This window comes from Nelusetta ayraudi, unplaced genomic scaffold (assembly GCF_046127955.1).
Source record: "Nelusetta ayraudi isolate G7.1 ecotype Tasmania unplaced genomic scaffold, CSIRO-AGI_Nayr_v1 ptg000048l, whole genome shotgun sequence".
Lineage (NCBI taxonomy): Eukaryota > Metazoa > Chordata > Actinopteri > Tetraodontiformes > Monacanthidae > Nelusetta > Nelusetta ayraudi.
The window spans coordinates 17,007,416-17,030,945 of record NW_027466098.1 but is presented as its reverse complement, the minus strand read 5'-3'; the positions used below and the strand labels follow the sequence as shown (position 1 = coordinate 17,030,945).

The 23,530-nt window shown below is 47.1% G+C and overlaps 2 protein-coding genes across 4 annotated transcripts; one reads left to right on the top strand and one right to left on the bottom strand.

The window, feature by feature from the left end:
• Positions 1-261: 261 nt before the first annotated feature.
• mtus2b (microtubule associated tumor suppressor candidate 2b) lies at positions 262-18,757 on the top strand. Of its 2 annotated transcripts, none has more exons than XM_076036766.1 (15): positions 262-439; positions 2,703-4,600; positions 4,911-5,088; positions 5,251-5,439; positions 7,824-7,949; positions 8,659-8,748; positions 9,293-9,474; positions 13,151-13,217; positions 13,987-14,201; positions 14,283-14,388; positions 15,039-15,112; positions 15,203-15,301; positions 15,407-15,526; positions 15,655-15,752; positions 16,102-18,757. In XM_076036766.1, exons 2-15 carry the CDS (start codon positions 2,921-2,923, stop codon positions 16,307-16,309), a joined length of 3,432 nt encoding a protein of 1,143 aa, XP_075892881.1. In that variant the 5' UTR covers positions 262-439; positions 2,703-2,920; the 3' UTR covers positions 16,310-18,757. The 2 variants fall into 2 exon arrangements, with proteins under 2 accessions (XP_075892881.1, XP_075892880.1); XM_076036765.1 differs by having other exon boundaries at positions 15,652-15,752.
• A 91-nt stretch (positions 18,758-18,848) lies between these two features.
• stoml3a (stomatin (EPB72)-like 3a) lies at positions 18,849-23,022 on the bottom strand. 2 transcript variants are annotated; one of them, XM_076036768.1, is made up of 8 exons: positions 21,715-23,022; positions 21,457-21,678; positions 20,663-20,766; positions 20,289-20,361; positions 19,839-19,921; positions 19,555-19,758; positions 19,196-19,330; positions 18,849-19,094 (listed from the first exon to the last, which is right to left on the bottom strand). In XM_076036768.1, exons 2-8 carry the CDS (start codon positions 21,533-21,535, stop codon positions 18,903-18,905), a joined length of 870 nt encoding a protein of 289 aa, XP_075892883.1. In that variant the 5' UTR covers positions 21,536-21,678; positions 21,715-23,022; the 3' UTR covers positions 18,849-18,902. The 2 variants fall into 2 exon arrangements, with proteins under 2 accessions (XP_075892883.1, XP_075892882.1); XM_076036767.1 differs by having other exon boundaries at positions 21,719-23,022.
• Between the last annotated feature and the right edge of the window lie 508 nt (positions 23,023-23,530).

Below are 23,530 nucleotides of genomic sequence, written 5' to 3'. Positions count from 1 at the left end.
AATTATTTGAACACAAAAATGAACGAGTAGAAATAAAGGTTTGGTAATTTTTTTTTTCTCTCTGCTAAAATGTTTCAAGCCAAGCTAATCAGGCTAAACCGGAAGTTAGAAGCCAAAAAAAAATTACAGTTTCGAACAAACCAAAGATAAGTGGGTTTTAGTTTGTCTCACTACAGAGAAATTTGAGCGCGAGTTTAGGAGGGGTGTGGAAGTGACCGAGTTGTGCCACTAGGGGGCGGCTTGTGGTCGTGCGGGCGCGGGCGTCGAGTCGAGCCTCTTCATCCTCCCTGTTTCACGGCTACGCTGCAGATGGTGTCCTCCACACAACGGCTCATCGTGAATGTAAACCTTCTCCCACTTCTCCTTCCCCTGCTTCATCCTCTCCTCCTCCTTCACACCATCCATCCCTTCCTGCGGAGGATTTGCTCGGATCCGAACGGTAAGTACCTTCCCTTCGCGGATGGTGGGCGTGTGCGGTCGGCCGGTGGCTTTATTGGTTCTGCAGGAGAGCGTGCAGATGATCGGCCCCTTGTTGCAGGTGTCTGGCATATATAACGTCACGATTGTCAAGTCGTCGTCCTGCTGTGCACTGCGATGGATGCAAATTCTGGCGCAGTTGATGTAACATTTCAATGTGTGAATTATCAAAGTGTGTGGGAGGGTTGCTGGTTCACCTGATTCATGTAGGAAATCCACTGCCTCCATTATTAACAGCATCATTTTGCTTGTGTAGATGATTGCAGACCACTGGTTGTATAGAAAGGATTTCTCCTCATATCAATGGTGTAGATGCACTTCGAAAATGTTAAGTCAACAATTGAACATGAAAATCATCATCCCTAAAATTGAAGATTGGCTTTTTGCTCCAAAGGTATTGACCCTTCCCTCTGAGCCTGCAGCCAGATGTAGACTTCAGGGCAACACTCCCTTTTCCTACAACTCCAGCTTGATCCTGATAAGCTTCGGTTGGTTGCACAAAGATGTCGGGGACCAACGCCTCCATTTTCATCCATCCTCAATATTTTATGAGGGTCCCTGTTTAAGCGTCAGGCGTACAAAGGTCCTCAATCTGTGGTGTGTCTCTGCAAAGCCTCAATGATTCCAGGGTCCTTCACGAGAAGACAAATTGTTTTAGCTTCCTTTCCCAGTCACCTGCAAAAATATCCAGGTTGTGTAAGAGAGCCTGGAGAAAGACTCCACACGGTGGTGTACATCAGGCGGCAGGTGGCGGCGGGTGAGAATGCTGAGCAGAGGGGGGATGGGGAACCGTGCTCAGGGAAGCATGTTGGGAGGGAGGGAACATATATTTCCTCAATTTCCCTTCTGCTGCTGCGCTGTCAACACGCTCTCGGCTGCTGCAGTGAATATGAATAATGGGTTCAAATGAAGAAAGATGTTTGGGGAAAATAGAAGAGTGGATGAGCAACACAGACATCTGGTCTGTACAGTAGATCAGTGGCAGGGTAAGAGAGGGTGGAAAAGGCAAATGGAGTGGAAATAAGCCGTCGGCCGGTCTGGGTACCCAGGCTGCACTTCTCCTCCTCCACTACCAGCCTGTGACGTCAAGAGTTCCACAGCGTCGTGTTGAAGGTGAAATAAATTGAAAGCGTTTGATAATCTCTGCACTGCCAAATTCATTCAGCAAGGAAGGGAAGTCATTGACTGTGTGGGAGCAGCGGTGTGAATTTAGTTCAGCACACTGCCGCGGTTGTTTCCACAGGTTAAGCAGTAATGTTCAGGACGAGTTGTGTGTTTGGGTTTCTTGGAGGTTAAATGTTAAAAGCTGCTTCAAAGGTTGATTTTGTGGTTGGACATTAACTGTTGTTGTTGATGATTGTGTTTATGACATTTTTGTAACAATTTTGATGTGCAGTTTAATTGTCAGTAGTTTACAGCTCTTTGGCACTTGTGGCTACTGAAGAGCTGAAAGAGCAACAACAACACAAAACAACACTCCTGTTGGCAGGCCGCACTTCCTCCTGGGGGAACGACTTTATTCTCCCATTTTTCATCTCTCGTCAGGCTGCTTGAGGCATCCCACGCATAAGTATCATTACTGGAGCCTTGCTTGCCGGTTGTTTGCTCGCCCCACGGGGGTCTTTCATTTTATGTGGTCGAACAGCAGCTCTGCAGTACAGCAGTCAGTGTACAGGGAGGCTGGTTGCAGGAAGGCAGGTGCAGAGGAATTTGATTCTTCGCACCCTGTTCTGCAGTGCAGGTGCTGAGGCAGCATTTGCAACGGATGTCGACCTGTCGGCCAAAAAAAAAAGCGCTGTCTACACGTAAGTGTAAAGTGCTTCCAGATTCCAGATTCAATGGTGGCTTTAAGAGGGCTTACATATCAAATGACACTGACCTTGGTTAGAATTGATGAAAACCTGAGACGATCCAGGCTCATAACATGGAGCGATATCTGTTATCACACTGCTCAGTTTTATCTTCATAAGAAGGCGAATACATAATTTGCTGCAGTACAGTTTAATTTAGGACTTAATTAGGAAGTGATGGGATCAGAGGGATCATCAGTCAGCCAAGTCTCTCAGCAATCTATGGCTCAAACTAATTTCAGCTGATATATTTGCTGCAGCAGAGCTTTTTTTGATTGTCTGAAAAAGAGCAGAAATCTCTATTATCTGTCACAGGCTATTTTTCACATATTCATCACATTTTTTATTATCTGCTTTGTCTTTTTTTTGTTGCAGGATCTGGACTCTTGATGTCACACAGTAAAGATCAATGTTTCTCCCTTGACATGCTGATACCCCAGTATGTTTCAGCAAAATGTGAAACTCAGTTTTAGACACTTCAACCAGTGGAGAGACTTGTTCTTCTTGGTGGACTTCATGGATGCTCCATTTGTAAACTGCTCCTGAGGGCTTTTTTTCCCACTCTTTTTTTTAAACTCAAAGCTGTTCCCAGAATGTGTGAGCGACGAGAACCCTTCCAGAGCCAGCTGAGGAACAACAACGAGGAGGACGGAAGGCTGGCTGATGGAGATGCCAATGCTAACGTCCCCGGAGAGGACGACAGGAGGACGCTGGACACCGGCACCCTGTCCGAGCAGGACAAAGTCATCGTGTGGGGGACAGACTCCCAGTGCGACGACCCCGAGCTGGCCGAGTTTGAGATGCTGGAGTGTCAGGAGCTGGAGTCCTACGTGATCGAGGAGGAGGAGGATTTCGTCGGCCTTGCAGACCGGAAGGACGTCCGGGTCGGATCTTCACCCCGCAGCAAAGCAGCGACGGCGGAGGAGGAGGCGTCAAAGCTCAGTAAGACCAGAGAGGAGAGAAAGTCAAACCTGCACGGTGCCGGCGAGCAGGATTCCAGCGTCGTCCTCGTCTCCGAGAGCACGGAGGCGTCCAGGGCGGAGTTGAACTCGGATGCGGACGTTTTTCATTCTTGTGTGTCCACCATGTCAATCGTGGACAACGCCAGCACCACTCAGACCACTGACTCTGCGCACAACGTCGAGGCCTGTCGAAAAGCTGATCAGCATTCCCTAGCAAAAAGCACAAAACGCAATGAGGACGTGGATGTGAATTTGAATTCTGCGGTTCAGCCGGAGGCGAATGCGAGGAAGGAGAGTGCTGACGAGTGCCGGGTGAACAATAATAAGAGAAACGAGGCAGGAGCCATTGTTTGGGAGAGAGCCTCAGAGATGGGGAGAAAAACTGAGCAGCAGGGCCGACAAGCAGAAAAACTCACATCGCAGAGAGAAGCCAGTAAAATGGATAAAAGCACGCAGGCTGACGAAGACGCCGAGGCGAACTGCAGCCCATGCAAAACAAGTTCCAGGGGGACGCAGTCGTCGCTGGAAGCCAGAGGCGTGAAGAAGCAGGGGTCGTTCGACAACACGCTGAAGAAGCAAAACTCCTTCGACAGGACCCTGAAGAAGCAGCCGTCCTTCGAGAACACCTTCCGGAAGCAGCACTCCTTCGACAACTCCCTGAGGAAGCAGGGCTCGTTCGAGGGCAGCGTCAACTGCGGCTCCGCAAACCGAGAGGGCAGGAAGCCGTGGATGAGCCCCAGTCGACAGGTGGCCCCCGCTTCCCCTCGGACGTCCTCCTTCTCCCCCAACAGACGGCCGCCCGGCTCCCCGGCCAAGGTCCCGGCCATGAGGGCCGTGAGTTTGGAGCGCAGTAACTCTCCTCAAAGAGGCCAGGGGCTCAAACCGCCCGCCAGGGCCGCTGTGGGCAGCGGCATACCCAAACCCGTCCCGGTTCAGCAGCAGAGGGAGCCTGAGCCCAGGAAGTCCTCTCCTCCTCAGAGGCCCAAAAATGTTCGGCCCAAAATTATCACCTACATTCGGAAGAATCCCCAAGCTAACGTGAGCGACGCCGCCGCGCTCGAAGCTCCGCCCCACCCTCTGAGGCTCTCGTCTTACGCCAGCCCGACGGCTCTTAAAGATCCCAAAGGCGGGTATCAGTCGAAATCCACACCTGCACAATGTTCCCCCGCCGCGCCAAACGACTCGTACAGACAGGAAGTGCAGAGGGCGGCTGCCACCGGGATGAAGCCTCCGGGTGGCGCCGGGCCTCAGAAGCTGGGTGGGAAGTCAAACAGTTTTCATAAGGACACGGCTGAAAGAATTCCCCAAGAGGTGAGACGATGCAATCCAGTTAAACAACCAGTATTGTTGGTGCTTTAGTTGTGGTGGTGAAGTTTCCCAATTTGGGATCATTAAAGTACATCTGTTCTATTTTATTCTTTAACCAGGGAATGCATGTTCAAAAAAAGCTGTCATATGATGACGACTGATGATGATGATGATGAGTGGAAATGATACAAAAACATAAGTCACCCTTTATTGTGCTGAAGGTGCTATGAAGCATTTAAGCTAACAGCAACGCTAACTTTAAGCAACTGTGTCAAACCTTTTCATTTTTTTTCTTTAAAATTTCCTTCTCCAGTTTGAGGGCAGCGGTGCCTTCCGTTCACCCAGGGCTCTGAGGCCTCAGCTGGGGTTAGGAGCTGTCAACAGGCAACCAGCAGCCAAGGCGAGGGTTCAGCAGCTGGGTCAAAGGTCAGCCCCAAACCAATCGGGTCATGCAGCCGGAGTCTCAACTCACAGATACCAGGACCACACAGGTGAGACGACTTCGACATCTTAAAAATTTAGATTAAGATTACACTTTCAAAGATTAAACTATTGTATTAATACAACTGTTGTTGTTGTTTTTGTGTGTGTGTGTGTGTGTGTGTGTGTGTGTGTGTGTGTGTGTGTGTGTGTGTGTGTGTGTGTGTGTCCAGGGGACAAGGGTCCAGGGGACGGGGCCCCTAAGAGCCACCTGCTGAAACCGGGCCAGTCCGGTCTGCGTCCTCCAGGCTTCTCCTCCCTTCCAGCCCGACTCACTGCTTTTGGCTTCGCGCGGAGTTCCAGCGTCTCGTCCGCGTCCAGCAACCAATCAAACGACAGCGACCGCTGTCAGCTCCCTCAGGGTGAGTCACCAGCTGTTGGACAAATCACACCGCTTTTCGCCACCCGGCTGAGAACGTGACAGTGTAAAAAAATCAAACAGCTTTTCTTCTGTGAATATTCTGACTTTCTGAAAGATTTTATGCAGAGATGCTTCTAAATCCCTTTAGTTCCTCTGTAACAGCGACAGCCCCTGCTATCTTCAGTTACTATAGTAACCGCCCTTCAGTTTCCTCTGAGCTGAAAATATGCTGTTCAGCACAAGTGACTTTTCCTCCCCTGCTGCTTCCGTGAGACTGTGTCCTTCACACTTCCAGACTAAATAGCTTAAGACATGCAACAATAATATTATGACTGCCAGAATCTCGTGACTTCCACGCCACCTTCAAACTTTTCCGCTGGCCCGTGTCCACCGAGGACGAGCGCGCCGACTGACTGACTGACTGACTGAATCCAACCCGGCTTGAGTAGATAGAGACGCCTCCTCCAGAGTGCAAACAGCTGCCGGCTCAGCCCGCACGCAGGGACAGACACACACTCAGTCACATGTCGGTGGCAGTTCTTCTCTATTTATAATCCCTGGAATAAAGAAGTGGTGCGAGGCGGCTGGATGCTGGGCGTGTGTGCGTGTGCGTCAGGAGGAGACGGAGTCTGGGAGTGCCGGGATAATCTGGGAAGCTCTTCTCTTTCCCCCCCGGTGCGTCTCAGCGCACGCACTCTTGAGATCTGTTGATCTCCATCTCGAGCCGGCTGATGATCCTCCTCTCTGCGAGCTAACGTACTGTACACTCTGAAGGCTTCATTTGGCCCCAGCTTCGGCCCTGCTTCACCAGCAGCTCAGGGTGGAAAGCAGTATTTGGTTGACCAGCATTAATCCGAGACATGTTGAAGTTGTTTTCCCCTTTTTTTTTTCACTCAGCAGAGAATCGAAGCCAGATTGTCAAGCACTCGCGGGCTCATTTACATTACTGGCAGCTTGGATGTTTATGTTTTCCTTCTGGCTGTTGGCTCCGACAGTCGGTCTTTGTTAGACTGCAGACATGCCGACACGGGGGGGGGGACTCACTCCAGCGAAGCGTTTTGAAGGAGAGCGACCGCATCCTCTCAGAGAGGAGGTTTCTGAGGAGGACACTCATCGGTTTTGCTCAGGCTGCTCTAACCACAGCCTGCTGCGACCCCGAGTTCAGTTCTCCAAGCCAGGCAGGGGATGACTGCAGCGACTGCGGGTGGGGTGGGGGGGGGGGGGGGGGGGGTGGGGTGGGGGGGGGATTTGTTCTGTAACTGTGGGAGAGAAAGGAGGCAATTTAGCAGCGTGAGTCATCCGCCGGTCGCCGTCCTCGTTCGGCCGGCGTCTCTGTTGTCATCTGCCGGGTGAAACGTTCACAGTGTTCCGTCGGTGTTTTCCTAGATGAGTTCCTTTAAAGGAGCCACGTCGGAGTGGACAGTATGTGGCCAATATGTGGAGCAATCTGCCATTCAATATGTGTTCATCTTGATGTTTCCCGCTTGGCTTTGCTGAGAGTCGTTTCGAGACTGGTTTCACCGTCTTGATGTTCCAGTTTGTTGTGCAGCGCCATTTCCTTGAGAGTGCTATCATTACCCTGTGTGACATCACAAATGGCTGATTCCAGCACACATTTGTAAAGAGTTGTAGCAGACCAAAGGTCTTTGAGACTTGAGACGCCTGTTTTTTTTAATAGAAATGACTGGTGAATTATTATTTTGTCTATGAAAAAGGGACCTTTCACTGTCAAATTTTTTTCGAGATTATGTTTGGGTTCAAGGACCTTCAGCCTCTGGGACTGCTCAGTTACTTCAAGGTGCAGCACTGTCATTGACTAAGCTGCTGAATTTTGCATGAGGGTAACAGGAGCCGTCCGGTTTACTCTCGAAGCAAAAAACCAAAGTGTTGAACTCTCTGTACAGTAAAAGTCATTAACTGTACATAAAAAAAACCTTTCTTGATTCCACCTCTGTGTGTATTAATCATCACTGAGCCTTAAAAACAGCCATAAATACAAGCCTTTCATGTTTGCCGAGAGCCAGAGGCATAATACCAGCTTTTCTGAATAATTAACAAGTTTGCAGAAATATCCATTGGTTAAATTTCCCCAGTTGAGAAAATATTCTCCAAGGAAATGCAGTAGCAGCAGAGATCTGCTGCTACTGCTGTGCAAAAGAAAAATACAACATACAACAACATTCTAGTAAATTGATTTTCAGCAGCTGGCAGAGAAAGTGAAATTTAAGAGAATTTGTTGCACATTAATGTTTTAGTAGCTGGCCAACTGATCGATGGTAGTTAAACTATAAATCCTGATTATTTTTTTCCGCCATCAAAAGGCCTGAAAAACATCTGGCAACTCTCTCTCTCTCTCTCTCTCTCTCTCTCAATCTGTTTCTCCAGATCCTGGCAGCGGCGACATACTTCTCACCAAAGCCAGCGAGGCCTCCCAGGAGAACTGGTCCCAACCTCCCAACGCTCCCAGCCTGCAGCGCCGCAGTCTCCCGCCGCAACGCTCCTCTCCACTTGGTGAGTGAACGTCACAGGCTTTGAACGGAACATCATTCCAGGTAGGGGAGAATTTGGCAGACTTCGCCTTTGAGGCCGCGACGACGTCACGTGAGACTGAAAGGAAAGTGAATTGACGGTAAAACACTGTTGCAGCGTTGTTGCATCACTCGAGGAGGAAGACGGTGCGAGACGAATCTTCCTTCACTGCTGCCTCTTACGAGTCTGCATCCTCATTCGGGGGACTTGCCGGTGATGCGGGATTAGCACCACCCAGTGGTCACAGAGTGGATCTGCGGGGCATGTGCAGGCTTGTAGCTGCTGCAAAAAAAGAAAAAGAAAAAAAAGAAAAAAACAAACCACATGAGCAGGAGAAGCAGCAGCTCCACCTAGTGGTGACTAGGGGAAATTGCATTTTTACTGAATCTATTTCAACGCTACCATATAGCTTTTTTCATAAAGTGATGTTTTGAAAAAAAACTAAAAATATTTATAATTATAATAAAATCATATAATGTATTTTAGGAAAAACAAATACTCTGTACACGCCTAGAAAATCTCTGTCTTCTCAACATTGCCAACGGATCGAAATGGATCTTTTTTTATTTTAATTGTGCTCGTTCACTTGTTTTTCAAGCCGAGTGTTCTGGTGTTTCAACATATACTGTGACAGTGATAGATGGTCGCAAATATGTGTGTTACATAATGAAAGGACTTTCTCGTCACGCAGCTTCTAGAAGAGACGTGCAGAGAGAAGCTGTGACACCTGCCAAGTCGTCCAAACGATTTGCAGTGATTTCCCCCAAGCCACAGTCTCCTGGTGGGTGACACACACACACACATACACACACACACACACACACACATCACAACATGTGTACACAGTGTTTTGTTTTGTTTTTTTACTCAGAGTAAATGTGTGGTTAAATTTTTTTTTTTTTTTTTTTTTTTGAGGCAAGAAAGACCAGATCAGCACCTTTTCCTTCAGCGTCTCCTGTCTCTTTAAAAATCTTCCACTCCCTCCACTTTATTACAGGGCCTGTGGCAGCAGCCTGCTGTTGCCATAGCAACAAGAAGGAGAGCCTATTAGGCTTACATGGCTCCTTTGGTGGAAATTCTGCTGGGTCAGGTTACATTGGAAAGTCAGTCAGCATATTGCCCCTCTGTCCTGCTGATAACATAAGAAAATAATATAATATTTACCGAGAGGTAATTGGATTTATTGGTGGGTCGTTTGTGAGCGGAAATAAACACCTGCAGTTCCGAGACGTGCAGTTAATCTGGGCATGTCCTTCGACAGCAATATGCCGGCCTGTGGATGACTCTAAGTGAGTTTTATTTTGACACAGTGTTCTGTTGTGCAGTGCGCGGGCGGTCGGCCAACCAGACTGAGAGGACCCAGGAGCTGGACCGAGCTCTGATCCAGCAGCTGCGGGAGCGCTGTGAGCAGCAGAACCTCCAGCTGCAGATCCTGCAGGCCCAGTTCAAGAAGGCCTCCATGTGCCTGGATGTCTTCAGCATCACCACGCAGCACTTCTGTCAGAAGGTAGGCAAGCGGTGGGAAATCAGGCAAACACATTCTCAGTCAGCTGCCAACTTCAAGCATCCTCTGCTTTAGATGGACTTGTTTGTCATCGTCACACATTCATTCATCTTTCAACTAAAAGGCTGAGTGTGAAGAGAACAATGTGGGAAAGGTACTTCAGAGCCGAAGTGTCGCTTCTGTGTTATTTTGATGTCAGCGTCGCTTTGTTCACAAAGCCTGTTGCTTGCTTTGCTGTTTGGAATCCTCCCGTGTGGTCTCCTCCCTCACTGAAGGCAGTGATGGGGAAATACTGATGAGCCGGTGAGCAGAGCAGAGTAGAGGAGAGTCGTCAGTCTTGTCGTTTGTCGTTGGGTTGCGTTGGATCTCCAGAACCCGCGCTGTCCTCCAGCTTCTGAAGTACCGCCTGTCTGCACTGAAACTCCTCCCTGCCGGATTGAAGTGTCTGATTGTCGGCTTTACCTGCTCCTCCGCTTGCATTTAATCAATTTGTCAGCCCCGCCCACGGTTTCTGCTCCGCAACAGGCGGCGACAGACAAGATTAGAGCAGAACTCTTCCAGACCCGACCTTGCCCTCAGCCAGAGTGACTGTCAGACAGACTGTGACTGGCAGAACACCCGCTGTCGTCTCATATCGGCACATCTGGGACGTCTTACACCAGTGGACGAAAGTTTTCGGACACCCCTCGAATTTTTGATTTGGGAAAAATCATTTATGTGTTTGAAGAGCTGTGGCTGCATCAGATGGATGGAGTGTTTTGGTGAGCCACCTCACAGGAGGAAAAAATACACCATGGGATATGTAGAAAACATGTTGCTTTAATATCAGTTGAAAATGAACCAAAGCAAAGTTGCAGCCAAATCAGTGTCTTTGAAGCCCCACAGTGTTTAGCTCTTTATTGAAAAGACTCCATGAAGAAAACATGGAGGAAATACAGACTGATTATTAATGTAGTAGTTTGCCCATGCCTGTATCCCAAAAAAATGTCCACTACTTGTCCCACATCTTCATCCTCTTCATCACCTTATAATTCAACACCGCAGCTCTCTTCCTTCGTTCTCAGTGTGTGTTTTATTATTTGTTTTGCTGCTTTGCAGCTTCCAACATGCTTGTTTCTATTTAACCCCACCTACTGTATGTGCAGAGTGATTTAGAGGCATCGTGTTGCTGAGAATATAATTGGCCGCTTATTGATCATCTCCCTTCATCCTCTTCTCCTCTGCCACTCCTTTTTTTTTTTTTTTTTTTTCCATTTCAAAGATGCAAAAGCCCTCGACGTGTGCATGTGTGTTGGTGTGTAGGCGTGTGTGTTGGTGTGTGTGCATGTGTGCTGGTGTGTATCTGTGTGTGTTGGTGTGTGTGAGTGTGTGTTGCTTCCCAGCATGCCTGGTGATCCAGGGCGTGTGGATGGGGCGGTTTAAGGGGAGGAGAGGGAGGCAGAGCCGCCAGGCGGCTGCCAGTCTTTGTTCCAGCAGTCGTAAACGCCGGTCGCAAAACCACGAGATGAGGTGAGGCTCTGCTCGCCAGCATCCCTCCTCCTCCTCCTCCTCCTCCCCCTCCTCCTCCCCATCCTCCTTTTTCCTTTCCTCTCCTCGCTCCCTCCCCCACCCACGCTCTGGCATTCGCGGCCACCGGCTCCTCACTCGGCTCAGGGATGCTGCCGTCCGCTAGCATGCGATGGTCCATTGCTGCTGCTGCTGCTGCTGCTGCAGGCTGCATCTCCTCCCACTGCGCTGCGTGCGGCGAGCGGTAAAAGGCGCAGCACCTTCTGCAGGCGGCGGGATGGTGTCGGCATCCAGGTTTTTTTTTTCCTTCCCTTCATGTTCAGTGTCGTGCTGGTGTGCGCATGTGTGTGTGTGTTTTGCACGGTCGCAGTCAAGCGATGGTGGTGGTGGTGGTCAAGGTGGTCATTGAGTTCACTTGCGTGCAGGGAGGGAGAAGAGCGGCGGGTGAAGGATGTGCATGATTGTGCTGAGTCAAAGCGGCTCTGCGCTGCCTTGCAGCCAGAGGGATCACACTATTTATGCTGCCTTTGTTTGGTTCTTTCTCTCTCTCTCTCTCTCTCCCTGTCCCTCTCTCTCTCTCTCTCTCTCTCTCTCTGTCTCTCTCCATCACTTGTTTGTGTTTGTGTAACATGTGTGCGTTTGACACTCCAGGAGCGCTTCATAGCGACTTGTTTGCCGGTTTTCCTGATGCAGCTGGATTTCAGGTTGCTTGTTTGGTTCCCTGTTTGTGATCTTTTTAGTCACAGCTTAGTGAGTTAATATTTGAAGCCTAGTCCAGCAAACATGTTGCTGTCGAGCGAGATGTTGTGATGGCAACAATTATAACTGATCTGATTGCAGAATAAAGAGACTGGGAAGCTTTTGTTCCGCATGTGCTGTACTTTGATCCAATAATTATTGGACTGGCTTAAATGATGTTTTAGCCAACTTGAGGGTGGCATACATAGGGGAAATAATTTCCTTATAGTATTTTATTGTCCTGAGGACTTTCTAGTCACCTGGTGGCTTTCATTTTGCACTATTTTCTTTTTTTTGGGGGGGAGTGGTGGGGGTGGAGGGGGTATTTTTCTCTCTTTCTCACACTAAACACTTCCCACTGTAACTGACAATATAAATGGTCATTAGTCTCCTTCCCAGACATGGATTAGGTTGCCGTGGTGAGGGCGGAATATCAGATGGGGACATCAGAATGCGTGTCACACTGCTCCCTTGAGAAATGAATAGGTGGAGGAGGAGGAGGTGGAGGTGGAGGATGGGCAGGACGGAGAAGAATGACGATAAAGGGCAAAGGTGGAGCTCTCAGAGCTTCCATCCATCCATTGTCCCTCGTGATGTCACGGCAGCCTCCCTGGGGGGGAGTAAATCCTCTTCCTCGCTGGTGATGACATCACCAGCTTGGAGACACGCCGTCCACTGCCCTCGTCCATACTTCACCCAGCACTCTCCGTTTGTCAGCTTCCCTCCCGGGAACGGCGAACACAGCCGTCCCACACCGTTGAGATCAGAAGTTATTTCCTCATTCGGCTTTTCCTTCCGCTGTGAGTCACATTTAATTTGAGGACGTCACGTCATGAGGAATCGCCACTGGGGGGCAGATGAGGACTGTTCGAGCACTGACGGTGATGGTGTTTCATACACGCTGCGTTTTTTTTTTTGTTTTTTTTTCATATACTGCCGCAGCCATGATAACTGCAGTTCTACACACATGCATGATGAGATTTCAACAACTTTGAGTCAACAACAGGTTTTAGAATTTTATCTTTCTTACTGACAAATAAATAGACCTGTATGTTGGGATCCTGGATTTAAAGGAACCGGAAAATATATTCAAGAAAGAGAAAGAAAAATAAGGAAAATGAGTATGCTGAGACTCCTCTCTGACTGTTATCAAAGCTGGAAACCACAGCAGGAGCATTGTTTGACCTTTCCCCCACCACATTGCACCAAATCATCCTGGACTTTACAGCTGTTTACTAATGAGATGCGGCTGCAGCCATGCATATCATCCCAGTGTGTCCCGGACGAGGACAGAAGATAATTGGTGCTCTCCTCCTCCATTCTTCCTCGCTGCTCTTGTTCCAAGTTCATCTGCTGGTCAAACTATTGCATTCGTTACACACTAGTTTAGACCGAGCTAGACATCTATTGATGGCTGTGTGTCTTTGCATTGCAGAGTGAGAGTGCCATCGTGAAGGAGAGGGAACTGTCCCTGGAGCTCGCCAGAATCAGGGATGAAGTGGGTAAGTGGGCTACAGCACGACAGTCACGGCTCCGCAGGGAGTCACCCACCTCTGTCTGGCATGGCACGCATGGCATGTTTAGACAGTGTCCCGTCACAGAGGTTGGGCACCAGAGAAGCCACAGAAACTCTTTCAATGAAAACTTTGCATCTCCGTAAACGTCTTTTGTTGTGACTGATTAATTTCAAACAGGAAACGAAAGAGCAAAACAAATGTAGAGGAAGGGAAGGACAAATGTAGAGAAAGAGAGAAAATAAATATAGAGGAGGAAAGCGAAGAAAATGTGGAGGAAGGAAGGGAAGAATTGGAGATCAAAGGAAAGAAAAGATTAGGAAAAGTATAGAAAGGAGAAGCAGCGGAAGGTGAAGGAAATGAAAAGTAAATGGAAGAAGGAAACAAACAGGAAAGAAAGGAAGCAAAAGAAAAGTGAAAGGAAGAATAGGGAAAGGACAAAATGTAGAGAAAAGAAGAAAAGGGTAGGAAATTTAGAGGAAAAATGTGGAGAAAGTCATTTAATAAATACAGAGCAAGAAAGGAAAGTAAAAGGTTGAAATAAGAAAGAAAGAAAGATGAAGTAGAAAAAGAAAAGGACAGGCAGGAAAGGTAGAGAAAGAGGAATGCATAAAAAGGAAATGCAAGAAGGAAGAGTGAAAGAGAAAAAACAAAGACCTTTGGAAAGGAAAGAAAAATGAGTGAGACCAGCACCCCTTTGAGTTTGTGACTACGGAAGCCTGACGTGAAGCTCCTTGTGTCCTACATTGTGCTCCAGCTTTCAGTGTGGCAAACTGGGAGCAACTGCAGCAGGAGAAGCAGAAACAGGAGAATCGTTTCGAGGCTGAGCTGCGGGGTCTGCGGGCTAGGCAGCAGGTCGAGCTCAGGGCGCTGGAGGAGCGGCTGAGGGTGCGGCACATGGAGGAGGACAAGAGCCTGCGGGCACAGCAGCAGTGCGAGCTGGAGGATCTGCGCTTCAAGCAGCAGGAGCTGGTACGTTGCAGGATGTCTAACTGCTCCCCCTCCTGACTGTTGCTATGATCTGTGACCATTCTGACCATCCACTGGCTTCAGGTGGAGGACATGAGAGAAGACCATGAGGCTTCCTTGGTGGAGATGGAGATGACCCACGGTGACACGCTGGCCACGCTGCAGGAAGAGCACGCCAGGACTGTGAAGAGTAAGAGTTAACCCTGTCACTCTTCCCCAGGCAAGGGTTGGAGTTGCTGCTGGGGTTCAGATTTGGAGCTGGGGTTAGTGTTGGGGTTGGAGCTTGGGTTAGGGTTGGGGTTGGGATTGGCGTTGGAGTTGGGGTTAGGGTTGGGGTTGGAGCTGGGGTTAGTGTTGGGGTTGGGATTGGCGTTGGAGTTGGGATTAGGGTTGGGGTTGGAGTTGGGGTTAGGGTTGGGGTTGGGGTTAGGGTTGGGGTTGGAGCTGGGGTTAGTGTTGGGGTTGGGATTGGCGTTGGAGGTTGGATTAGGGTTAGGGTTGGAGTTGGGGTTAGGGTTGGGGTTGGAGCTGGGGTTAGGGTTGGGGTTGGAGCTGAATTTAGTGTTAGGGTTAGTGTTGGCACTGGGGTTAGTGTTGGGGTTGGAGTTGGGGTTAGGGTTGGGGTTGGAGCTGGGGTTAGGGTTAGGGTTAGTGCTGAATTTAGGGTTGGGGTTGGGGTTGGAGTTGGGGTTAGGGTTGGGGTTGGAGCTGGGGTTAGTGTTGGGGTTGGAGCTGAATTTAGGGTTAGGGTTAGTGCTGGCACTGGGGTTAGGGTTGATTGGGATTATGGGTTGGAGCTAGGGTTAATGTTTTGCACTGACAAGTCACTTCCTGCACCAGATCTGAAAATGGCCCACGAACAGCAGACCAAGTCTCTGGAGGAGGAGTTTGAAAAGATCAGACTGTCCCTGCAGGTAATGGATCTTCCGCCAAGCAAAAACAGCAATAATTTATTCTTCACAAAAAGATGTTGCTGAGCGTTTATTTTGTTTGTATTTTTTTAGGATCAGGTCGACACACTGACTTTTCAGAATCGCAGTCTCAGAGACAGAGCCAAGCGATTTGAAGAAGCTCTTCGCCGGAGCACTGATGAACAAATTGTGGTGAGTGCTGCCAGGATGGATGTGACGAAGGCTTTCGCTGCAGCCTCTCTCGCCGGAAGAATCTTTTACAAATGGCTTAACTCTAATCACATCTGCTGAAACCAGGACGCTCTGGCACCGTATAAACACATCGAGGAGGACCTGAAGAGCTTGAAGGACGTTTTGGAGATGAAGAATCAACAAATTCATCAGCAGGACCTAAAGATCACAGAGCTCGAGAAAATAGTAGGTTTCAAATTTCTGCCGGGGCCGATGTTTCCTAAGTTCATCCACAAAGCACTCGTGCACAGAAGTTTGACACGAGTTTTGAAGAATTTAATGTGGCGCTCCTCCTTCCCTGTGTTTTTGAGCAGGCTGAAAAGAATGTGTACCTGGAGGAGAGAGTGCAGGTGTTGCAGCAGCAGAACGAGGACCTCAAGGAAAGAATCGACAAGAATGTTGCCGTTTCCAGGTCAGAGAAGCTTTTAGCACATCACAACACAACCAAAGATAATTTAAGGAGCCCTGTAGAAATATTTTCCAAACCAAAGCACAGTAAACATGCTCTGTAAAGCCTAGATGTTTATATGACTGTGATATGATTTGTGCTCTATGTTAATATAGTATTACGATGTCATGATTATGATATTGTAACGATGCAAATTCCACACAAAAGAACACACAACATTTTGCTTCCACAGGACCCCAAGATCTGTCAGTGGGTGGAATATAAGAACATTAACATCTTAGATTCTAGATGCAACACGTGACACGTGGGTTGACGCCTTTTCCTTTCATCCCCCCCCCCCCCCCCTAAAAAGGCAACTCTCGGCGGAGAACGCCAACCTGCAGGTGAACGTGGAGAAGGAGAGCAACGAGAAGAAGCGGCTGAGTCGCACCAACGAGGAGCTGCTGTGGCGCCTCCAGACAGGCGAGCTCAGCCCGCGGATGTCCCCCAGCTCCTCCCCCCTCCACCGACCCTCCTCCGGACCCGGTTCTCCCGCTCGGCCACACTCCTACCATCAATGACTCACTCTCACTCTCTCTCTCTCTCTCTCTCTCCCTCTGTCTCTCTCTTTCTCAGTGGAATCACTCCCATCACACGCGTTATTTTATCTGCCACTAGAAGCCCCTGTTTGCTTTTTGCTGAATGTTGCCCAGGGCTAAAATGGGATTTTCACGGTGATGCAAACCCACCCTAAGGAATTCGACTCACCGGCTTGAACGACTGAAGAACTCTCAGCCCTCGACTTTTGTTTTTTAAATTCACCGTCCTGCTCGACAAAGCGGAAGTGCTGTGACGGCGCAGCGGACCGGACCCTCGCTCTCCGACTCCAGAGAGCAGGACAGGAAGCACAGTGCCTCATCTCTACGTTCCCGCCTCCATGTTCACCCGCCGCTGCCTCGTCATCTCGCGCTCAGGACGTCCCGGGTGCAGCAGAGTTGGGACACCGGTCGGTGCCATCGCTGTCCGTTGTCTCCCACCAGCAGCTGCAATCGAGGCACAGAACCGGAGCAGAACCGCAAGCCGAGTCGAACTCAGCGAAGGTTTATCTTGCTGGATTATTTTGAAGAAAAGAAAAAGAAAACAAACCAGGAGGGAAAGACTAGTGAGCCATCTCACCTCAACCATCCATCCCAACGACGACAGAGCAACTCATGATTCCATTCTACTGCCAACTCATTGTAATTAAGACATTGACGATGATTTTTAAAATCTCTGCTAGTTTTGCTCTCTTTGAAGCATGTCGTCTTCCAGTTAGAGTGCATTTTATTTTAGGATTACCTGAAGTTTGATGCTGAAGCAGTTAAATAGGGCAAAACAAAGCAACTGTCACAGGAGGATCCAGACCAGCCTGACCCATCATTTACCCTGCAAGTCAAGATTACTTTTGGATGTGGGTTTGGTGTTTGGACTGAATCCATCTCAGCCTATCCTTGCTATGTACCTTTAGCCAATTATTTACTAGTATGGGTTGGGTCAGGAACCATGCAGCCAATCAGAGCGCGTTCAATCCTCCTCCAGCAGATTTGCCTTCATCAGGCTGGTTTTCAGCTGGGAATTAGTGAAGCTGTGTTCCACTAGGATTCAGAGGAATTATTGGTTGGGCCGGGAGGGAAACAAACTTTGGTGTAAATTTTCTGAAAATATACTCACAATGTTATGTGACATGGTGCCCATAACTACACAATGGAGATAAGAAACAACAACAAAAAAAAATTCTGCCAAAAAAAAAAAAATAAGACAAACGCATGATCCGAAACAGAAGCCACCAAAGAGGAAGTAGTGACAGTGGTTCATCATGTACTGTAGCAGTGAAGCTGCACAACCTGCCATAAAAACCTTCAATGTCATTGCTGTTAAGATGTATGTCCTGTTTATTACATTGTTTTAAGTCTAGACGCAGAATAACCTTACGAGCAAAGTGTGATGTAAACGGCTAACACGTCCTCATTCAGTTCTCCAATTGACACATTTTTTTTTCTCCAAAAGTTTTTGCCTAAAAAAAAGTTTTAGAGAAAAGTCAACAAGAAAATTACCTCATTTCTCATTGTCGAGAATATTCTCAGGTGCTGAAGGGAATTTTCAGGCGGGGAAGTCAAACAACTGTCATCTCTGGAACCTCATGTTTACATCACACTCAGTAGGATATCCTTTTCGTCGGATGGGCTGGATGTATAGCGTATACTTAACTCTTCAAAGAGGATAGTGCAATCAGCAAATATACAAATCAACTTGAACTGTTTTATTGTTAGAATTAGTAATTTAATAATCCGCTTTCCCCCGGAAACGTGCTCGTGTGAATTTGGCAGCAGGTGGCGTCGATGTTTCACATGACACTGGCGCTTTTTAATCGGAAAACCCTGTTTCTCTCCACTCGGCCTCAGATTGCACTGACCGTCTCTGTGTCCTGTGGACATGAACGTGCCGTCCTTTACGGAACGTTTGTCGTTTGTTATTTTTTTATCTTCACATCCAGTCACTGTCACCGCTCATCAATGGACTTGTGTTGATTGTTTACAGACGATTGTATTTTGTATTTTAGAAAATCATGCTCTGGATAAGTTAAACGTTAAATGTTATCATCAGGTTACTTTTTTTCTCGGGCAATCCATGACTGTAAGGATCTGTCCAACCTCCTCCAAAACTCCCACTGTAGCTTAGAGAAAAAAAAAAAACACTGCTGTCTGTGATGAGGCATTAATGTCTTCACTGTATATGTTGCACTTTGTAAGTATTAAATGCCACAGCATAAGAGAAGAAACATCCAAAGATGGGATTTTTTTTTCAGTGAACACACTGTATATTTATTAGAAGATAAATAGCTCCTTTTGCAGATGAGGTAAAATATATTGAACGCTCTATAAAAAGTGACCATATCTAGAAGATAGACCGTCTCTAGAAGAGATAAAGCTTTCATAAGAAAATACATTTATACAACTGAAAGTGCAAATATATTGAAAGTATCGGGGCTACACGTGACAAGCATCTGATTTCTGATAAAAATGTCTTTGATTATACAAATCGGATTAACCCTTGAACTTCCTGTAAGAATTATTCTTATTCTTATTTATTTATTTTTACTTTATAGAATTCTAAGTTCTTAAACGCATTGTTTTGTCACTTGCTCTGCATGAAGCACTGCAGCATGTCGATGGGCAGCGGGAAGATGATGGTGGAGTTCTTCTCCGCTGCGATGGAGTTGAGGCTCTGCAGGTAGCGCAGCTGCAGCGCCGAGGGCGACTCGGCGATGACCAGCGAGGCCTCCTTCAGAGCTCTGGAGGCCTTCATCTCCCCCTCGGCGGCAATGATCTGAAAGAGACGCGCGCACAAAACACCCAGAACATGAGTACTTTTTTCAGCCTGGTTGAGTCGCGCGAAGCCCGGCGTTGGTGCCGTGCCCTCGTCCTGACCTTCGCTCTGGCCTCTCGGCTGGCCTCGGCCTCGGCAGCCATCGCTCGCTGCAGCTGCTGAGGCAGCTTCACGTCCTTGATCTCCACCCGCTCCACCTTAATTCCCCAAGGATCAGTGGCTTCATCCAAGGATTCCTTGCAGGGAAACATTCAACAGGTACTGAAGTATGGATCCTATGTATGTATGTATGTGTCTGCCTGTCTATCTATGTATGTATCTGTCTATGCATGTGTGTGTGTGTGTGTGTGTGTGTCTGTCTGTCTATTAATCTACCTATCTATCTGTTATCTATCCATGTATGTATGTATCTATCTACTGTATCTGTCTGTCTGTCTGTCTGTCATAGCTGCCTCCTCACCTGCATGCTGAGTGATATCCCCTCTCTGTCAGACAGCAGCTCTGCCAGGTTTTTGGTGCCCAGCGCATTCCTCAGGGTGGTTTGAGCCAGCAGCCGCGTGGACGAGTGCGCGTTGGACACGTTGGCCACAGACGAGATGGGGCAGTGTATCCGGAAGTACACGACGCCGTCCACTGCCACCGTCACCGAGTCCTTGGTCAGGATCTGCCAGGCGAAAGGTGCGAGCGTGAGGCCGCGGCGGCGGTTGATGACGAGCACTTCTCGGTGGCTGAAGAGTGGCCTACCTCTTGTGGCGGGATGTCAAAGGACACGGTCCTCAGATCAACCTTCACAAAGTTGTCTGTGCAAGGCAGAACAAAGAAAAGCCCTGGCGGGAGGTAAAGAGCTTGCTTTAGATCTTTATTGAAGTCAGTGTAAGACATTATTCTACTCATTTAAGATCAATAGCTCAGTTGAGTTCACTGACAGTCTGGAGACACATTAGAATTTTCTTATGGACCTTTTGACTGGCAACGTATTTATTAATAAGTAATTACTATTACTAATTACTACTAAAAGTAATTACTAAACTATAATAGTTTAATGTTCAAATTTCTTGAAAGAAAATGCTCCCAGTTATTTACCAGTAACCAACTGCGTCAGAAGTCGTTCTATTTAGTTCATTAAGTGAAAGTAGTGGGCAACATAATGATTGTGCTCACACCAAAGACTCATGTGAAACATTTCAAACTAACCCGGTCCTTTAGGTTTGCGGTCTGTGATCCGTCCAAGTCTAAATATGACTGCTCGCTCATACTCCTTCACAATCTGCACGTTGGACACACAATCAGCCATGCAAATACATTTAAATGTGAAGGAACAGTCTATTTGCACAACAGTCACCTGACCTATAGGCACACAAGTCTAAAAGCGGAGTCCCCTTTAGATTGTAATTTAAGTAAATACACTTTAAAACATTAAGGAAACTATTAAAACTTAGTTGAAGATTAAATCCCATTTAAATCAGTCACGTTTGAGAGCAAAAAAAAAGAGGTGACAAATACACGTATAGCTTCAGGAGGTCCAGTACACAGACACTGAGATCTTCTTCTAGTGGTAATATCCATACCTTCACACAGAGAAATAATGTGAGTGGGAAAGTTGCTGCAATAAAAAGGAGGGACATGAGAACCAGTATCCAACCAAAACATCCCAGTCTCCCAGAGCTCTTATCTGCGGAAGAAGAAAAACACGCTTCAGCTTTGACTGGAGCTCACACAGGTGCTGCTCAACCTTTGACTAGGTTCTGGAGACGAGTGCTTTCCTCTTAGGCTTCCCATCAACTTATGGTCCACTGCCATCTCCTTTATATTAAAGGGTGAAGACGCACCAGTGCCTTCGTGCATAACAGTGCCGTGCTTCATTTACCCGTGATAATGTGATTCATCTCTATTACACTGGAGGCTTGTCCAAATCCCTCCGAGTCACAGTGCGCCCCATTAGGCTGGTACAACATTAAGAAATCAGCATTGTCTAGAACGTGTACAGGCGATGATTGTCTGACCAAACAGCTGAAGGTTTTGAGCGTCCGCTTTACACATCACAGCCGTTGTTTGCGCCATGTATTTTTAAAATTAGAGTTTAAAATCAATTTTAAAAGTCCCGTTAGATGTATAGAACACAATTCCATTAATATGGGATGACACATTCAAAGGCACGCACATTCTGACACGCATTCTCATCTTTTGTGGCACGATGTTGTTTTAAACTAACACCCACAACACCAAATATAATATTGAATAATGAAATAATCATAATGATAAATAAAAAAAATACAAAAAATCACCATGGCAATGTCTATTACTAATTGACGCACCAACGGCGGTGACAAAAACACATAAAAACATCAGAAGATGTCTTTACCTTCGACGTTGTCCTCAGCGTTGATCTGAAACTTGCCCTGTGTCACCATGTTTGCCGTGCTGGAGGCTGTTGAGATCATCAGTGCGAGTGTGTCTTTGAGTGAGGGAGTGTGTGTGTGTGTGTGTGTACGTGTGTGTTTACCGTGTGTCCGAGCGACCGTCTGTTTACCTGTCTGTCCCCCCCTGAGGGGTGTGGCCTACTCCCTGTCCCTCATCACCTGCTCTCGACACACACACACACACACACACACACACACACACACACACACACACACACACACACACACACAGGCAGGCAGGGACTAGGGCTCAGTGTGTGATTCCTGTATCCAGTTATTTGTGCCGGCAGTAACTCGAGCCGCTCTGCTGAGCTGAGCTGCGCCTCGTGTGTGGCTCCGCCGTCGGAAAACTTAAAGTTCAACTCCTGTGTCGTGCTGCTGCTGCGCTCTCACATTTACGTCCAGGAGTCGAACACCTGTCGAGTGCACTTCATCAATAAACAAAGAGTGCTGGAATACAAGCCGAGCAACATGAGAGCGTACACGAAAAGGCGTGATCATGCCACTGGGTGTGCCCATGATGTCAGGATCAGCTGGCACACACAACAGGTGTCCAGTGTCATTTAGATGAATAGGGTTGTTGTTGTTGTTGTTTTTTTTTTTTTAAATACATATAGTAAGAACAATAAATTATTTACCCAGACACACTAAAAGGGACATTGTCAAACCCCATTGAACTTGTTCCATGTCTCTATCATTGAAAAATGTAAACATAAACAATCTGGAATTCATTTCTTTGGCATGTAAGTTTGAGAGATTCCGGCACTGTAAAGCTTGCAAAGTTTGCTCACATCTGGCAACCCACCCATGATATTTCATGTTTTCATGCAATGTCCATCATGATCTACGTCAATTTATGGTCACCGTTAATTCATGCATTAATTACCATGAATCCGTTGGTTATAATGGAATCATATATGAATTCATGGTAATTCACCGACCCTCTCAAGAAATTTGGGTTTCATTTTGCTGCGTGGCCTTCTCTCTGTTGCACAGTCAGGTGTGTTACACTCCTCTTGTGGTCAAATCACGCAATTGCATATCTGAAAACTATCCGATTGTCTATGTATTTAAATATATACTTTCTTATGAATGGCAGACAATCCAAAAATTATTTTAATAACTGAAGGTTGACACTAAAACACAGCTTTTCATGCCAGGGCATATTGTCAACACGTACCACCGTTTAGAAATAAAATGTTTCCTTAAAACAAGAGAATACGTATTGGACATTGGCCTGAATATTGGGAAAGTATAATCTGCCCTGTAGAACATAAATATCTATCAGATGAATTTGCAGGCTGATTCAGTTCAAAATCCAAAATATCAAAGGACTTTAATTCCTCCGACTGTGAATGTCAGGAAGGGAAAGAAACGCAGGCTTCATTGAGTTGTAATGCTAGACAATGGCCACGTGGTGGAGACTCTTGTCAAGTTCACAGTGACTTAGAGAGTGGAAGGTAAACTGGTCCGAGGTGACTCAACTCTCACGATCCACTCTTTACCACGACTATAATGTCACAGAATGAAATATATTGAAATCATTTATTTTTTATAAAGGACTGCAGGACTTTCAACCACGGTGATGCAAGAAAACCTCTTCACCATGTGGGACAAGATGTTAAGGTTTTGTAAAATAAAGCAATTAAAAAAAATGTAAAATACAGAAATTAAGGATCCATCTGCATTATAGTGGACGCATTCATGATCTGCTGTTAAATTTCAATATATTTGCAACAATACAATGGCATGTGTGTGAGTGTGTGTGTGTGTTTACACACACACACTCACACACACACACACACAGATACATATTAGTATATATACATATATACACACACAATTATATTTTATATGTACGCACGTACACAGAGACGCGCGCGAACGCACACACACACACACACACACACACACACACACACACACACACACACACACACACAGACGTATAATTGGCCTGCTTATTTCAATGTTTAATTTAAATATAAACTTAAAACAAAAAAAAAAAGAAAAAGT

Excerpts from the sequence above, each read along its gene's own strand:
- stoml3a (XM_076036768.1), bottom strand. The coding sequence starts at position 21,535 with ATGATCTCAACAGCCTCCAGCACGGCAAACATGGTGACACAGGGCAAG. Across the intron at positions 19,922-20,288 it reads CCGCAAACCTAAAGGACCGG|GGCTTTTCTTTGTTCTGCCT; the intron begins GTTAGTTTGAAA and ends ACCTCCCGCCAG. Across the intron at positions 19,331-19,554 it reads GGATATCACTCAGCATGCAG|GAATCCTTGGATGAAGCCAC; the intron begins GTGAGGAGGCAG and ends TTTCCCTGCAAG.
- mtus2b (XM_076036765.1), top strand. The coding sequence starts at position 2,921 with ATGTGTGAGCGACGAGAACCCTTCCAGAGCCAGCTGAGGAACAACAAC. Across the intron at positions 13,218-13,986 it reads CAGAATCAGGGATGAAGTGG|CTTTCAGTGTGGCAAACTGG; the intron begins GTAAGTGGGCTA and ends ATTGTGCTCCAG. Across the intron at positions 15,753-16,101 it reads AAGAATGTTGCCGTTTCCAG|GCAACTCTCGGCGGAGAACG; the intron begins GTCAGAGAAGCT and ends CCCCCTAAAAAG.